This window comes from Pelophylax lessonae, assembly GCF_965119305.1.
Source record: "Pelophylax lessonae genome assembly, chromosome: 2".
Taxonomy (NCBI): Eukaryota; Metazoa; Chordata; class Amphibia; order Anura; family Ranidae; genus Pelophylax; species Pelophylax lessonae.
Window position 1 is genome coordinate 648015180 of NC_138769.1, and position 17895 is coordinate 648033074.

The window sequence follows — 17895 nt, forward strand, 5'->3', positions numbered from 1 at the left end:
CATCCTCCTAGGGACTTCATTCAAGAAGTCTAAATAAGTTAGGTAAGTGTACCATAATGTACAAATATACAGTGTATAATAGTGATCGACCAATATCGTTTTTTTAATACCGATACCGATATTTCGGCCGATATTTTCAGACATGTAAAAATTTTTTTTTTTTCTAAAGGTACTCCTTGTGGAGGGATCTGGGGGTCTAAAAAGACCCCAAAACCCCTCCTCGGCACTGAAAAGCATTCAAAATGCCAAGTTTGGCTGTTTTGAATGCTGTCAGTTTCTTTACATCACTTCCGGGTTTTTTACATGGAGACCGGCGCATGCGCACTTGTGGCAGGGATACCGGCATTCACGAGGACACATCTTCACGCTACACCGGGTTTTCTCTTCAGCGGTGGCGGTGGAGGTAGGATGTCCGGGTTACATTTTGATTGGTTTAAATATAGCATGTGGCACATCATCACTGCCAACTGCACCACCTTTTAAATAAGCACTTATGGCTAAACGAAAATTAGCTCTATCCCAACTAGATTGGCTAGAGGATCTTTACCCCCATAAAACAGCATTTTTATCCTTTTCTGTAAAAGAAACAGCTTTGCGACACTGTCTTTACATGATAGTTGTGCAGATAAGCAGTAACTGTTTACTTTTTTGAATTTCCAAACTATTGAACTTATGTCGAGGCACTCGTGCATGACAAGCTTTTGGATTCAGGAAGCTGTACTTGTAAAACATTTATTTTTTAATTTTAAGCCTGTATTTTATATGGTACTACGATCAGTAAATATTTAAGTAACGATAGATGCACAATCGTAGAATAAAAAAGCATACCTCTTTCTGGTGGTACTTAATTGCCAATTTTAGACGGGCAAGGTCATTGCCATTCTGCTCTTCCAAGAGACCACCATCATCCCTATAGTTAAGAATAATTTCCAATTCCCTGGAGCTTCTTGTTTGGTCCAGAAGGTCTTTTGCAAATTGCTTACATTGCTTTGACAGCTCCTCGTACTCAGATTTAAACTCATTTTCCACTTTACTTAACTCTTGAAGCTCCCAGCTTAGTTGAAACGCAGTTAGAAAGGGATCCTCACTCGACAGTGCAATTAGAGATGGGCTTGCCAGTGCCCTGTAGATATTAAGCCTTGAGCGAGAGTGTCGTAAACTATCCACATCAGAACCAGAAACACATTCCACGCAGTTACACCGAACCTCGTGTGGTCTTGGGATTGAGACACCTTTCTGAACCAGGTGTTTTATAATTTCATAATTGTTCGTATGAGCAGCCAAAATGATTGGAGTGATGTCTGGAGTAAATTCAGAGAACTGTTTATCCAGCAGTATTGGTGGAACCTGGAATAAGATAAAACACATTAGAAATTATATTTTTAAAATAATTAGGAAATAAAAGGTGACAGAGCTTAAAAGCTGCAAGCATGTGTAATTTTCTCTGCCTCTAATCATCAACTGCAAGCCAAAAGCTGCAGTAGGACTGCATGATAGATTTCTCACATATCTGACCATGGCCTTTTGCTAAAAGGAGAAAGCAGCAAGAAAGAATCTGGCCACTTATGATCAGAAGATGAAACTGTGATGATAATGTCAACCAGGGCTGCTGATAAGGCAGTACAGCCAGCCGTCCTGTACTGGGCCTGGGCCACATCAGTTCAAAAGGGGGCCCAGGCACCTGTTGAGCAGGAGGTATGGCTGTACTGTCTTACTGCAGACACCAATCCTCTTCTGCCTCCCCTTGCAGCTCTGCACACTTCTCCTCTTCCTTTCTCCTCCGTTTGCACTGCAGGCAGATTTGTTTCTAGTACATGTGCCCCTTCCATCTGCTGTGTGTGCGGGTCCCATGTGTGCCCCTTTCCCCCCGCAGCGCTGTCAGCTGCCCTCCTCTCTGGCCGGCAACTGCTGCGGGCATACAGGGGGATGTTTCAAGATGGAGGGGGGGGGAGGGGCCATTAAATATGTAATTTACTGGCCCCTTCCTTTTCTGAATGAACATAGTGAGCAATCGGTACCAATTACTGCTGTCCATTCATCACTGAAGCATAGCAAACTGTGTTTATATGCTTTAGTTTGTGAATGAGCAGGACACCTTGGAGCACTTCCTATCTCCGCAACTGAGGCTACAGAGAAAGGGACTGATAAATCTATATCCTCAGTCACTTTCAGATCGGGAGAGGGGGCCCTGTCAGGTAGGCTGTATGGGGACCTGTGATTTCTAACAACAGCCCTGATGCCAACTAGGTACTCCATAAACCAGGTGAGACACAAGTCAGCCATGACATTTTTTAGAATAAGAGACAGAGCAGCCGTGACCCCCTTTTCAAAACATACATACAAATCACAAGAGTGCATCTCCATAGCCATTTAACTTGAGAAAAAATTTAGCTAAGGGTCTGGACACTTCGAAAGAACTTCAGAATAGCATCAACTATTCTGCTGACCATTACTTAGCAGATAACAAATAAACAGGGATTTGCTAAATCTGTAAATCTGTAAAAAGTTAGTTAAGTGTCTGGACACTTCAAAGGAACTTCAGAATAGCATCAACTATTCTGCTGACCATTACTTAGTAGATAACAAATAAACAGGGATTTGCTAAATCTGTAAATTGAAATTGAATGCCTTTTTCCCAACAGTGAATTGGGATTAGCCATTGTAAACCCCCACTTGCCGACTGCTTAACTGTATATGTACATCATTACTTTGATGTTAAATACTGGGGTTATATCAACAGCTAGCTGCCATTAACCCGGTATATTTATTTACAGTAGGTGGCTGGCTTTCCATTAAAAGTGGTGGAGAGATGCCCCCCTCCCGTCGCTTCCCAGTGTCTTCTGGGTTTACCGATGGCGCCGATAAAGTGTTCTGGTCTGATTGGTGACTGGGCAGTAAGTCCCTATGAGGGCAAGATGGCCCTCACTTGTCTCTGTGCCCTTGGAGGACCGGAACAACCTCTGATGTCACTATTGGTTCTTTTGGTTCTCAGCCATCACCTTTTTTATTTTTTTTTCCTAAAGTCTAAATGACATTTGTTGCACACAGAAGTGAACACAGACGTAAGTTGCACTCGCAAATGTTAACAGTGTTCAAACCACACATGTGATGTATTGCTGCAATTGTTAGCGTGAGAGCAATAATTCTGGTGCAAGACCTCCTCTGTAATTCTAAATATGTAACCTGTAAACATTTTTAAAGTGTCCCCTATGGAGATTTTTAAGTACCGCAGTTTGTCACCATTCTACAAGCGTGCGCATTTTTAAAGCATGACCTGTTAGTGATCTACTTACTCAGCGTAACATCATCTATTACATTATTCAAAAATTGAGCTAACTTTACTGTTTTGCTTCTTTTAAATGAATTAAAGTGTATTTTTTCTAAACAAATTGTGTTTAAAAGACCGCTGCACAAATACAGTGAGATAAAGTATTGCAACAACCGCCATTTAATTCTCTAAGGTCTCTGCTAAAAATATATATATATATATATATAATGTTTGAGGGTTCTAAGTAATTTTTTAGCAAAGAATACAGATTTTTACTTGTAAACAACAAATGTCAGAAAAAGGGCTGGTCTTAAAATGGTTAATAGAATTTAACACCATACACATCGCTCTTATAGCCATCAGAAAATCTTCAAGTCCAGGCTAAGCAATTGCTTATTGTATGCAGATAACTGTTCTATCTATACACTGGTCATAAATAGTTTAGCTGGAGTATTCAGCAAATACACATTTCTGTATATCTCTTCATGGAAAATCAAAACTTTAGTGTATTTCATAACTCCTAAATTGATAATAGTACAGCCAGGCTAAGGACATATTTCCCTGTATAAATTCATTTGCAGACACTACTATACTAGGAGGTACCAGAAGGCATCTGATATCCATCATATTTGTATTCATTCATTCAAACAGTAATTTCATGCTGGACAATAATATACATGATACCAGAATGCAACCTGTGGGTAGTTTAAGATAATAATATACAGTATGTGTAAAATTGTATTTTAGGGAGGGTAGCTACATGGACATAAATACTGTGACATCCCATCAATCACTCCTCAGACCTCCTGAATGGTCAGATCATTTCTGTCCACACCCTCCTCAGGGACCAGAAAATAGAGGCTTAGCAGTCAGGAACTCCCTTTTTGCCATCAAAGGAGGAACATCATCCAAGATTTATGAGAGCCACTGATCCATTTAATGCACATTGCCTGGACTTGCTTAGCTAACTGAACCAGGGCTTTGTTAAAGGAGTTGTAAAGTCAGGAAGATTTGTTATCTTAATGCATTCTATGCATTAAGGATAAAAAGCCTTCTGTGTGTAGCAGCCTCCCCTCCAGCACCCCTAATACTTACCTGTGCCCCATCTCTGTCCAGCGATGTCCCTGAGTCCCTCGGCCATCCTGGGACTCTCCCTCCTGATTGGTTGAGATACAGCCACAGCGCCATTGGCTCCCACTGCTGTCAATCAAAGTCAGTAAGCCAATCAGGAGAGGGGGGGCGGGACTGAATGGCAGCTACATGTCTGAATGAACATACAGGCTGCAGCTCAGCTCGGATGCCCCCATAGCAAACTGTTTGCTGTGGGGGCACTCTATAGGAGGGAGGGGCCAGGAGCAGGAACGAGGGACCTGAGAAGAGGAGGATCCGGGCTGCTCTATGCAAAACCAACTGCACAGAGTAGGTAAGTGTAACATGTTTATTTATTTATTTTTTTAAAACGAGACTTTAAAATCACTAAGTATTTTCACTTTTAAATCCTTTTTGTTTTTTCCGTTGCATTATTATTTATATTATATAGGATTTATATAGCACCGTCAGTTTATGCAGCGCTTTACAACATGAGGGTAGATAGTACAATTATAATATCTTTAATACAATAGAAATCAGAGGGCTCTGCTCTTTAGAGCTTACAATCTACGAGGGAGGGTCAAGAGATGCAAGAGGTAATAACGGTTAGGTGGGGCCCAGATAGGCTTCTCTGAAGAGATGAGTTTTCAGGGATCGTCTGAAAGTGGACAAAATAGGAGATAGTCAGACAGATTGGGGTAGAGCATTCCAGAGGATAATAGAGAGGCTCGGGAGAAGTCCTGGAAGCGAGCATGGGATGAGGTGACAAGGGAGCTAGAGACCAGGAAGTCTTGGAAGGAGGGAAGAGAACAATTTTGTGTCACTTTGTTTCCATTGAAATACACTTTTTATGTAAACATGTTATTTTCAACATTTTTAACTTTTCTATTATTAAATATTATCCTGAAAAGTGTTAATATTGACTCTAATGTACTACCGCAGAACTTAACTTATCCCTATCGCTTTGAAGAGCGCTACTATATGATAAATCTCTGATTATTCCTGTCTGAGGTCACAGTGTGTATTAAAGATATTTATTATACCTCATAATTGTTGGTGTGAATGTTTGATATTTACAATATATCTAGTGGCAGTGATTGATTTGGAGTATAAAGGATTAACTGCATCGTTAACCATACCCAGCAATGATCACTTTAAATCGGCTAGCACTAAGATTGTGGTCCTACGAGCTGGAAAATATTTCTGCAGGGGGAAGTTGAGGGTGCCATCCTTGTGTATCAGTGACAGCTCAGCATCAGTCTGAGCAGCCAATTGTCCCAAGTTGGTAAAGGTGGCCGGGGTCTCACACCATGTTCATCAGAGATACCAGTAAAATACTACTTGCCAGTAAAGTACTTACAATACCAGCAAAAGGGTATTTTTAAACTTATAATATGAACTTTACCTATCCAGCAGCAAGAGGGGTGGGGACCTAGCCTGAGGCAAAATTTAAACTATGTTTAATGCCAATAGTTGTTGATCTAAAGTATGACTTTAGTTCATTAGCACCCAAAGTCTCTGGACTGCAATGCACAGAAACATAACAGCAAAATGTTTAGGCAGTGGACACTGGTAATTGTTACAGAAAAAGCTGACTAATACATTGCAAATATTAAATCACATATTTTGTTGTCTGCTTTATACTATCACATTTTCTAAAAAGGTGGAATTTAAAGTGAGGTTGAAGAATTTACCATTTAAAGATAAAGCCACTTCTATTAATATTAATACATGTTGGAAACTGCTGATGCTCCCTGCAATCTGTTTCTATGGGGCCAAGCAAATAGAAATCCATTTGGAGAGCAACATTAACTTTTGCTCTAAGCAAACCTTACGAGACGAAGCTTGCAAACCTTGCAACATTAGTATTCTGGATAAAATAAAACTTATATTCAACTCTCTGGAACTTTGTTTCTTGCAGAAATAGGCAGGATATTAAATTAGGATAATAATTGGATTTGTCATTTTGTTGCCAATGCTCTACAGGCAGAGAACAAGTCATTGATCCATAGAGAAAACTGTTTATTTATCTAGGAAACAAACCGAACATTAAGAATCTACTCTTTCCTTATCAGTTGACACCAAGTCCAATTTTTTAAAGTTGACTGGTTTGAGCTTTCTTGGCAGATACAATTTTCCTTTTAATTAATTCCAAACCATCCAATTTTTTTTTCATGATTGCAGTGAGATGATGTTGATAAGGCTGAGAACTTCAAGATCTGGAATGTAACATTTTAGTTGCCTCTTGCAGTAAAGAGTACATATAATCGTTTCAACTGCTAGAACCAGCATCAAATAATTTGTAGTTATTGAAGCTATGCCAAGCTCTGAAAGGGTAGACACAGATGAGCAAGAAGAAAAGCAAGTATAATTTGAAATGACAGCAATTGGTACAGCTATGGGGTATTGCTTCAGGAAATAAAATAAGTATCTGGGGGTGGGGAATACTGTGCCTTAGGCATGACAGTCTAGCAACAACAAAGAAAAAAAAAAGAAAAAAAGTTTTATCTGGAGATGCTTTTGGATAAATCAAAGTTTCTAAAAGTTAAAAAAAAAATCCATAATATTACAGGTAAGAGAGAATGTATAATTATTAATCCCTATTTTTTGTCTTTTAAAGTAAATGATTATACAGTATAAGGGGGTACACTGCAATAATGCTGAACTTGTGGCGTAACTGTAGTCATTTTATTTTTAGTTTTGGATACCAATGACTGTATACACTCAAGCACGCAACATCTCAAAAATGTAAACATACAATTACTATTCTAGCCGTATAGTTCATACAATATTCAAAATTAAACAAAACAGTAGATTTGAAACCACCCACTTTGCCCTTCTTAGACCCGATAGATAATCTGTTGGCTTCATTAAAATAGATTTGTTTTTTTTTAACACAATGTCGCCCTGGATTGGAAAAAATTTATAGAGTGGCATATATCAAATAAATTGGCAACACAAATAGAGCTGCAAATATCAAATCTTTGCTTTTTATTGTGTGTATTTGGAACCCCCAAGCCTTTACTACTGGGCAGGGAATTCGGGAATTTTTGGACAGGACTGCTGTAGATATACCACTGAAAATTTGATGTATTTACTTTAAGATACAATAGTGCACACTATTCCTAGGATTCCAAATGGCACTCCCAGGAATAAATACTCCTACCTACAGAGGACCACCTAGTTAGACTCCCTTCTCTAAGGGACTAAATAGTTTGGCTCAACAATTCAAGATGTTCACTCTGTATTCTCAATTTTTTAAGCACAAACTACTGGCCCCACTCTAGTCCTTACACCTAAAAAACATCTCCAACCACACTCACTCTTTACTGTGAGCCCTGGTAAATAGTTTACCTTGTTGATCTGTTTTATCATGATAAGACAGCTATTCACTCAAACCATTTGCACAATTAGGAAATGGTCAGGTGCATGTATTTCTTTAGTCGCAGTGTTCTCTCAAAGCACCTGAAGGAATAATTTATTAACCAAGCTGCAATATTATCATATACAGTATCTCACAAAAGTGAGTACACCCCTCAAATTTTGTAAATATTTTATTATATCTTTTCATGTGACAACACTGAAGAAATTACATGTTGCTACAATGTAAAGTAGTGAGTGTATAGTTTGTATAACTCAACACACAGCCATTAATGTCTAAACCATTGGCAACAAAAATGAGTACACCCCTAAGTTAAAAATGTCCAAGTTGGGCCCAAAGTGTCAATATTTTGTGTGGCCACCATTATTTTCCAGCACTGCCTTAACCCTCTTGGGCATGGAGTTCATCAGAACTTCACAGGTTGCCACTAGAGTCCTCTCCCTGTCCTCCATGACGACATCATGGAGCTGGTGGATGTTAGAGACATTGCACTCCTCCTCCTTCCATTTGGGGATGCCCCACATATGCTCAATAGGGTTTAGGTCTGGAGACATGATTGGCTAGTCCATTACCTTTACCCTCAGCTTCTTTAGCAAGGCAGTGGTCAACTTGGAGGTGTGTTTGGGGTTGTTATCATGTTGGAATACTGCCGTGCGGGTCCAGTCTCCAAAGGGAGGGGATCATGCTTTGCTTCAGTATGTCACAGTACATGTTGGCATTCATGGTTCTCTCAATGAACTGTAGCTCCCCAGTGTCAGCAGCACTCCTGTAGAAAGTTGGAAAATGGTTGCACAGCACCACGGAATCCAATGAAGAAAAGTTCCTTTATTCACATAAGTGGTACAAGGTACAGCAGGGTAGGAGAGTAGACACGTTTCACACGACTGCTATGTGCTTGTTCACAACAACTGAACTAGCATGTAGCAGTCATGTAAAACGCGTCTACTGTCCTACCCTGCTGTACCTTGTACCACTTATGTGAATAAAGGAAATTTTCTTCATTGGATTCAGTGGTGGTGTGTGACCATTTTCTTCTTTTATGCTTCTCCTGGTGGCGAGCTGAGGTTCAGCACCCACCTTGAACCGTGGACTTTGACTAGCCTGAGCGGTGTTATCTCTCTTCATTGTTCATCAGCACTCATGCAGCCCCAGACCATGACACTCCCACCACCATGCTTGACTGTAGGCAAGACACACTTGTCTTTGTACTCCTCACCTGGTTGCCGCCACACACGCTTAACACCATCTAAACCAAATAGGTTTATCTTTGTCTCATCAGATCACAGAACATGATTCCAGTAATCCATATCCTTAGTCTGCTTGTCTTCAGCAAACTGTTTGCGGGCTTCCTTGTGCATCATCTTTAGAAGAGGCTTCCTTCTTGGACCACAGCCATGCAGACCAATTCGATTCAGTATGCGGCGTATGTTCTGAGCACTGACAGGCTGACCCCCCAACCCTTCAACCTCTGCAGCAATGTTGGCAGCACTCATACGTCTATTTGCCAAAGACAACCTCTGGATATGATGCTGAGCACTTACACTCAACTTCTTTGGTCGACCATGTCGAGGCCTGTTCTGAGTTGAACCTGTCCTGTTAAGTAACTGTATGGTCTTGGCCACCATGCTGTGGCTCAGTTTCAGGGTCTTGGCACTCTTCTTATAGCCTAGGCCATCTTCATGTAGAGCAACAATTCTTTTTTTTTCAGATCCTCAGACAGTTCTTTGCCAATAAGTGCCATGTTGAACTTCTAGTGACCAGTATGAGAGAGTGAGAGCGATAACACCAAATTTAACACACCTGCTCCCCATTCATACCTGAGAGATTTTAACACTAAAAAGTCACATGACACTGGGGAGGGAAAATGGCTAATTGGGCCCAATTTGGACATTTTCACTTTGGGGTGTACTCATTTTTGTTGCCAGCCGCTTAGACATTAATGGCTGTGTGTTGAGTTATTTTGAGGGGACAGAAAATGTACACTGTTATGCAAGCTGTACACTCACTAATTTACATTGTAGCAAAGTGTCATTTCTTCATTGTTGTCACATGAAAATATATAAAAAAATATATTTACAAGAATGTGAGGGGTGTACTCACTTTTGTGAGATACTGTGTATGTACCATAATTTGTCGTATTGTTTCTGTTTAGCACTTCCTTGATATGGGATAGATTTAAAAATGCCCCCCTTAGTTTTTTGGCCATGTCAAGTAAATAGGGCTGTCCAGTTCAAAATGCTCTAGCAGCCTCCACATTCATTTCTGTGATCCTGCATCCAGTTGATTTGTCGTCTTCATGGATGAGTGGGAATGCAGAATCACAAAAAAGATTCTGTAGGTTGTTATAGAGCTTTGAACTGATTAGTCTTTTTTTTTTTTATTTGGCATGGCCCATTGCATATTTTTGTGAAATTCACAACAAAATTACTCCTGTTGAGTTTAAAAAATGTACTGAAAATAACCCTCTAACTTTGCCCTGTAAAATTGCAAGCAAGCTTAGAATGAAAACAGTCGCAATTTGAAGCTATGAACAAAAAGCTTGTCATCATTCCAAGGCATTGCCTGTCACTGAATGCAATCACTGTGTGATGTACACAACCATTGTCTACCCCGAGCCTATCACTGAGTGAAGGCTGTGGCAAACTCAACCAATACAAAACCGAGCTCATGATATTTCCTCCCCCACGCTCCTCTTCCCCTGATTTCTCTGTCAACATCAAAGATGCAACTATTAACCCGTCCACCCATGCCAAGGTCCTAGGTATAATCCTGGGCTCTGAACTATCCTTTTGGCCACACATCCAGTCACTGTCCAAAGCTTGCCACCTCAACCTTTGCAACATCTCCAAGATATGCCCCTTCCTAACCAATCATACCACAAAGCTTCTATTCCACTCCCTGGTTATCTCTTGTCTCGATTACTGCAACTCCCTTCTCATTGGCTTACCTTTAAAAAGGCTATCCCCCTTCACTCCATCATAAACGCTGCTGTCAGGCTCATCCACATTGCAAGCCGCACAGTGTCTGCTATCCCTCTTTGCCAATCCCTCCATTGGCTGCCACTAAACTAACAAATTCAATTCAAGTTACTAACCATAACTTACAAAGCCATCCATAACTTGGCGCCCAGCTACATCACTAACCTGGTCTCAAAATACCAACCAACTTGTTCTCTTCGTTCCTCCCAGGACCTCCTGCTCTGTAGCTCCCTTGTAACCTCTTCCCATGCTCACCTACAGGACTTCTCCCAAGCCTCTCCCATCCTGTGGAATGCTCTACCCCAATCTGTCCAACTATCTCCTACATTGTCCACTTTCAGTCGATCCCTGAAAACACATCTCTTCAGAGAAACCTATCTGGCATCCACCTAACAACTGTACTTTTATTTTCTCCATTGGCCCATCCCCCACAGTTATAACCTCTTGCATCTCTTGACCCTCCCTCTTAGATTGTAAGCTCTAACGAGCAGAGCCCTCTGATTCCTACTGTATTAAAGTGTATTGTATTTTTACTGTCTACCCTCAAGTTGTAAAGCGCTGTGTAAACTGTTGGCGTTATATAAATCCTATATAATAATAATAACTAGAAGAAAATTTCTCCATTTAATAAATTAGTTTTGTTTATATTCAATCCCATTCAGGAAGAAGTCCCTTTCTTTAGATTGTGAATCAGAATAGTGATTCTCCAATGTCCTCACTTGACAGCACAGTACTATATGAATGGATGTGTTTACAAACCACAGATCCAATCATAATGTTAAAAAAAAAAAAATGTATTTTTTTTCATACTTTTGTGTAGTTTGTTGTTATTTGAGATTTTAAACAATAGAAAACGTAGAGAAAAAAAGTTAAAAAAAGTTTCTTAAAAAAAAATGTCAATATTTATAAAAAAAAAGAATTAAGAAACAAGAAAATGGGCAAAATGGCCTTTTAGGGTATTTACTACTACTTATAAACTGTAAGGACGCTCATTCTTTAGAATACAATATTTACATATCATGTTATGTCATTGATCATTTATTATATAGAGCAGTGTTTCTCAACCTTTTTTCAGTCACCCTTTAAAATTATAGACAATCTCAAGGGCACCCTTTAAAATTATGGACATTCTCAAGGCACCCCATTTTAAAATACTGTATTTTCTGGCGTATAAGACTACTTTTGAACCTCAAAAAAATCCCCCAAAAATGGGGGGTCATCTTATACGTCGAGTATAATATATCCAAGGTAACCTAAGTATAAGTGTTATCGGTAGATGTAATCTCTCAAGACGGTGGCTGTGTGGGAATCCTGTACCGGTATACCATATGTACCGTAGCTTCGGCTACATACAGTGTACCGCGCTGAGCCAATCAGGGAGAGCGATGTATTCTATTATTGAATGCAAAGCCTGCTCGGATTGGCGGAGTAACATCAGCCTGCCTCTCTGACTCTGCCAATCCGAGCAGGCTTTGCATTCAATAATAGAATACATCGCTCACTGTGATTGGCTCAGCGCGGTACACTGTATGTAGCCAAAGCTACGGTACATACGGTATACCGGTACAGGATTCCCGCACAGCCAGCATTTTGAGATTACATCTACTGGTAATACTTAGGGTACCTTGGAGATATTATGAGAGATTACATGTATTACAGTACTAGGGTACCTTGGAGATCCATGAGAAATCTGATGTTTTTCAATGGTGTTGCCTTGTTTCGGAAGGGGGGTAGTCTTATATGGCGAGTATAGCCCAAAACCTATGTTTTAACTTGAAAATTAGGGGGGTCGTCTTATACGCCCAGTCGTCTTATACACCGGAAAATACGGTATATAAAACTATTCTAATAATTTTAGATAATGCACCTTGCACAGAGACGTAAAGCTAATAAATGTGGAGTCACTACTGAGATCGGAAACCTGGATCAAACCATAGTTCCCCCAATGTGCTAACCGCAGATCCAGGAAAATACAGGACACTCCTGTCAGTGGGATAGGGATGTGGCATTGTTTGTCAGTTTGAGCTTTGTGAGTCAAAAAGTACTGCCAAGCCTTTAACGAAGCTGATACAGTAGGGTGAAACCTATCCTGGGGTTTCTTTGTTAAGGGAATATGCAGTAAAATATCTGTTAGTGTACCACAAGCTAGCAAGGATTGTTCTAGGGATGTCCATATTGGGGAGTTAGAGGGGTGAAACTAATGTTTAGATTTGGACAGTATCGCCGCCATATGGTAGTCTTTCATATCCGGGACCCCCATGCCTCCAACCAGAACATGTTTGGTGAAGAGTTTGTATGAACATCTAGGTCTACGACCACACCACAGAAACATGGTCAGTAACTTTTGCATGGATCTGTAGAAGGCCTCAGGAGCCCGGATCGGAAGAGCCCTGTATACATACAAGATTTTAGGAAGGGTCAACATCTTGAAGGCCGCATTCCTACCTGACCTAAAATGGTCTTCTGATTGCACATTTATTTGTGAAAAATCTTCACATGTATTTATGTTCAACCTATATTATCTATAATCTATGCACTGTGCAGAGTGTATTAAAGACTTCTTGGAAACTAAAATCATTAAACCAAATCAAAAGAATGCAGCACAGTCAGTATAGCAGGACAAAGGGGGGCATTCATTTTAATAAATGTGCAGTTTCCTCAATTTACAGGAAGATACATCTCTTCTTCCTAGAAACATTTGTTACCAGACTAGATACAGCAATTTCACTTGGTAATTACTACCATAAAACCAGAGTATTGAGGATAATATAAGCTGTCATGATGCAGTATCGTTTGAATTAGAGTCAGATGCTCAGATTTATATCACAAAGCAATTTCAATTTTCTTCCTTTCTGACCATTTGGCTATGTTGTTGAACTTATAGTGCACAAACTCAGTAGAAACAAGACAAGCTTGGAAAAAGGAATTTCCTCAGCTGCAGATATAATCAGACAAACGCAGCTCTAGAGTAGAAAACCGTGTTTTGTTTTGTTTTTTTAAATTAGGCACGGAGTGCCCTTTCATTGGAAGTGTACATAAAAGAACACAGGGTGATGGGGTTACTGCATCATCCACTCTCAGGTGCCAAATATCTATATTTGCTGTCTAAGGAGCAGAACTATAATAAAAAAAAAAAAAATCTGATCTGAAAAGCAGCAGTTACAGGCACTTCGTCCTCCAAATTAAGGACTGCAGTGATAATGCCTTGACCAAGAAATGTATGTCCATAAATGTTGAACAAATGGTGGAAACCTGGAAAGACAGACTAGCCAAATAAAAGACCACGTTGATATACCGTGTGACACGAAAGTGGGGTGGATTTAGTAAAGACAAATAGCCTGTGCACTCTGCAAGTGCAGTTGCACTAATTTTCCTTAGTAAATGTATTGCGGTAAAGCTTCACTTTGTAAATAATGCTCAATCAGGTGCAAGGAAAATTATAAAACAGCCTTTTTCTTGCACAGGATTGGATAATGGAAATCAGCAGAGCTTCAACACAATTACTAAGCTCTGGGGAACATTATTGCATCTGCACTTGCAAAGCGCATAGTCTATTTGCCTTTAGTAAATCCACCCCTTTATGTCATGTAACTTAAATGAACTACAGTGGCACAAGCAAGCTTTGCTATATTTTATTTATGAGAGCAATCGTTTTGGCTTTGTGTTGAAAGTTTAACCCCTTTCCACCACCACCACCACCCACTGGACCTTTAAGAGGATCTAAATGGCAGGGGGAGGAGGTTGTCTTTCCTATCATGTGACTATCATCGTGGTCACATGATACAATCATTGTGGTTACAGGATCGTATGCACCACTTGCCCAGCTTCGGCTTTAATGTGTACACCGGTAGAACAGGTTCAAAATGTAACTGGAAAACCAATTCATTCTTTTCGTTTTTGGTAAAGTGTGAAGGGTTAAAATCACTGTATTTCATTTATTCCTAATTGTGTCCATACTGGTGAGATATATTCACCTTCTATGTAGTCACTTGGATAGGAAATTACATAATTCTCCCTACTAAGGACACATACTGCAATATAATATTTTTAGGTAAGGACTGGGGAAATGTATGAATAATAAAGGCATACATATTTTGATGTCCATGGCCCTGTTCAGAAAATCTCCCTCACTTTCTTTGAACTAAAAGAGACAGGAAACAAAGGATTCCAAAAATCTTCCTAATGAGGACACTAATAAAACTCCAACAGAGTCTCTAACAATTCCCCACTCTATCCAAGAGAAAAAAAAAAAAACATTTGCCTGAAATTGTAGACAATTCTTACTAACCATACCATAAGTCAGGGGTTGTAAACTTACAAAAATATGGAGCCTCAACTGTAGCCCCTGACATCACATAATGTTCATTATATATGACTGACAGAGACTGCAGCCATACTGGAGAAAATGATGGCCTTAGATTGTAGACATGCTACAGAAGACAGTGAGATACTGAGAATATGTTACATATGGCTCAAAGAGATCACTGCCATTATTCCTTTACAAAAAAAATGCTCCCACTCCCCCTGCAGACTGCTAGAGTCCAAGGGGCCACAGAACAAGCCCCCCCCCCCCCCCCGGGCCACAGGTTGGGCACCAGGACACCAGGTTCTCAAACTACTAGAAAAAACACATCATGCCATCAAGCTCAATCACACACACATAAAAAAAACAAAAAAACTTTGAATAGGATGGGTTTAAAATATAATTCCAAACTAATACTAACTGGTCTTAACCTTCCTAGCGGTATTCCCGAGTGTGGCTCGGGGTTAAATTTCAGTGGCAAAAGCGGTAACCCCGAGCCACACTCAAGGTACCGCCAGAAGCATCGCTGGATCCTGGTAGAGGGGTTACTTACCTTGTCACCAGGATCCAGCTATGTATCCCGGCGGTGTGCGGCGGCGGATCTTCCTCCCGATGCTCTCTGTGCCCCGGCTTCCGTCTCCTGCAACGTGACGTTCGCAGGGGGGTGGAACCGACGGCAAATTCAAAAGTAAAACACACCAAACACACTGATATATTGCAAAATAAAATAAATTCACATTAGATTGCCCCCCAGTGCCCTTTCCTGCAGTTTTACTGTACTTTTTATGTATATATACATATATATATATACATATATATATATATATAATATATGTATACGTATATATATATATATATATATATATATATATATATACATACTGTGACAGGAAGTCAGGTAAATCTGGGAATGTAGTCACTGAGAGGAGACACATTCCCACCTGCTTAGAAAGTCCATTAATTAATTTAGGGTGTTGGCTACAGAGCTAGCCAGCAGGAAGTTGAAAGGCCTTCACCTGTTCAGAATGAGGGAGTTAAGGCTCTATAATTTGTTCAGAGAAAGTCCTATTGTTTGCTGCCTCCAGAAGCTGCATCCTGAAGCCATGTGGGCTGGGAGCAGGAGGACAGTCAGCGTGTGCCTCCCGACAGGATGTGTGGGCCTGGGAGAAGACCCCCCGGAGTGATGTGTGCCCGGGACGGTAACCAAGAGTGAAGACGTCTCAAAGGTGAGAAGACGAAGTGTTGTTGATGTGAAAGAAAACAAAGGGACATGTTCAATGGACAATGTTTGTGCTGTGTGAAAAGCAAACAAATGGACATTTGAGTGTCTGCTGTAGGATCAGCAGTGTCGGCCCAACAGTAGGTTGGGAAGACTTCTTAGGTAGGTTCCAGCGTGAGAAGGTAGCCGCCCACAGAGGCAAGGATTTATTTTGTTTTATTTTATTTTGATGTTTTTGCTGCATGCACTTGTTTGAAGAATAAACCTGTTGTTTGCAAGCACTTTTGGGCTATTTCTCTGTGAAAACGCACCCCCCAAGGAGTCATCTACACCCGCCACCGAGCTAATCCCTCACATATGGTGGAGGTATGCAGTGGGCATAAGCAGAGATCCCTGCAAGGAAGTGCAAATGTTTGATGAACTTTATCTGGTGCATGAGATTGCACAATCTATGTGTGCAGGAGAGAAGATCCTGACAGAAAAAAAAAAAAAAGTGTTTTAAAGAGACAGCGGTCTCAAAATTATTTGATGAACTTTGTTGTGTCTGGTGCAAGTGACTGCACAAACTGTGTGTGCAGGAAAAGAGATCTGGCAAGAGAGAGAGAAAAACTACATGTGTTAAAGAGACAGTGGTCTGAAAAATTTTTGCTGGACTGTGAAAAATTTGTTTGTGGAGTTATTGAAGATGGGGCGTTCAAAACGCCTGAAGAATGCAAAGATAGATGAAATGAGAGACCGGATTCTATGGATGGAGGGGATGTTACCGTCTGAACCAGCCCCATCCATGCCTAAAGAGAGTCTACTAAAGAGGAAGGTTGTTGTCCCTAGCAACACTGATGAAACTGCTATGGAGACGCAGTGTGCTCAGATGAAAAGTAAACCCAAAATGGGGGAGATGCTGAAACAACGGAGCTTTGCAGCTCAACAAAAGGCTCATCAAGAGAGCATGGCAGGCTGGAAACAGAGACGCCAGCAGCCAATGGAGGCCATCGGTTTGGAGGAAACAGAGTATGTGTGCAGGGCTGAGTTGGATGCCTTGCAACGGAAAATGGAAGAAAAGGAACAAGCCTTGGAATTGCTTAAAATGGAGCATAGAAACTTGCAGGAAATGAATGAACTACTCAAGTCTCATGTGTTACAGTGGGAAGAATCCACTGCTCTTCTTTTGGTCGAGTTGCAAAAATGTCAAGACACTATAAAGGAGAAAGATACCATCCTCATGGAAAAGGAAATTGAAATTCAGACTTTGCAGAAGCAAAGTATGTGTGAAATGTTGGAGTTGCGTAATCAGCTGGAAAAAAGTCTTCAGTGTTTGGAAGTTACAAAAATAGACCTGCAGGAGTCGCAGGAACAGAATGTTGCTCTGAAAGCGACATTGTCTCTCAGCGACAACGAGAAAAGTGAAAGAGAGGCTAAATTACGGAGTACTGTGTATGAGCTCACCACTTTGAGCAATGTGGTAGATGAATTACGTGCAGACTGTGAAAGTTGGAAAGGTGAAGCCCAACGTTTCCAGCAGCAGTTAAAGGAGAAAGAAGCCTGTGTGGCAGAATTACAGTCTCATTCCCAGAAACTAGCCAATGAGGTGAAGGCTCTTATGCAGGGAAAAGGAGATTGTGAACATAAGAGGGAAAAAGTAGAGGCACAGCTTCTGGA

General features: G+C 40.5%; 1 protein-coding gene across 2 annotated transcripts in view; it reads right to left on the reverse strand.

The window, feature by feature from the left end:
* Nucleotides 1-17895, reverse strand: part of TRPC4 (transient receptor potential cation channel subfamily C member 4) — a 325733-nt gene that overhangs the window by 158511 nt on the left and 149327 nt on the right. For both annotated transcript variants that reach the window (XM_082247790.1, XM_082247791.1), the window contains exon 3: nucleotides 829-1347. In XM_082247790.1, coding sequence (XP_082103916.1) covers nucleotides 829-1347 — 519 coding nt within the window. The remainder of the gene's footprint in view (nucleotides 1-828; nucleotides 1348-17895) is intronic.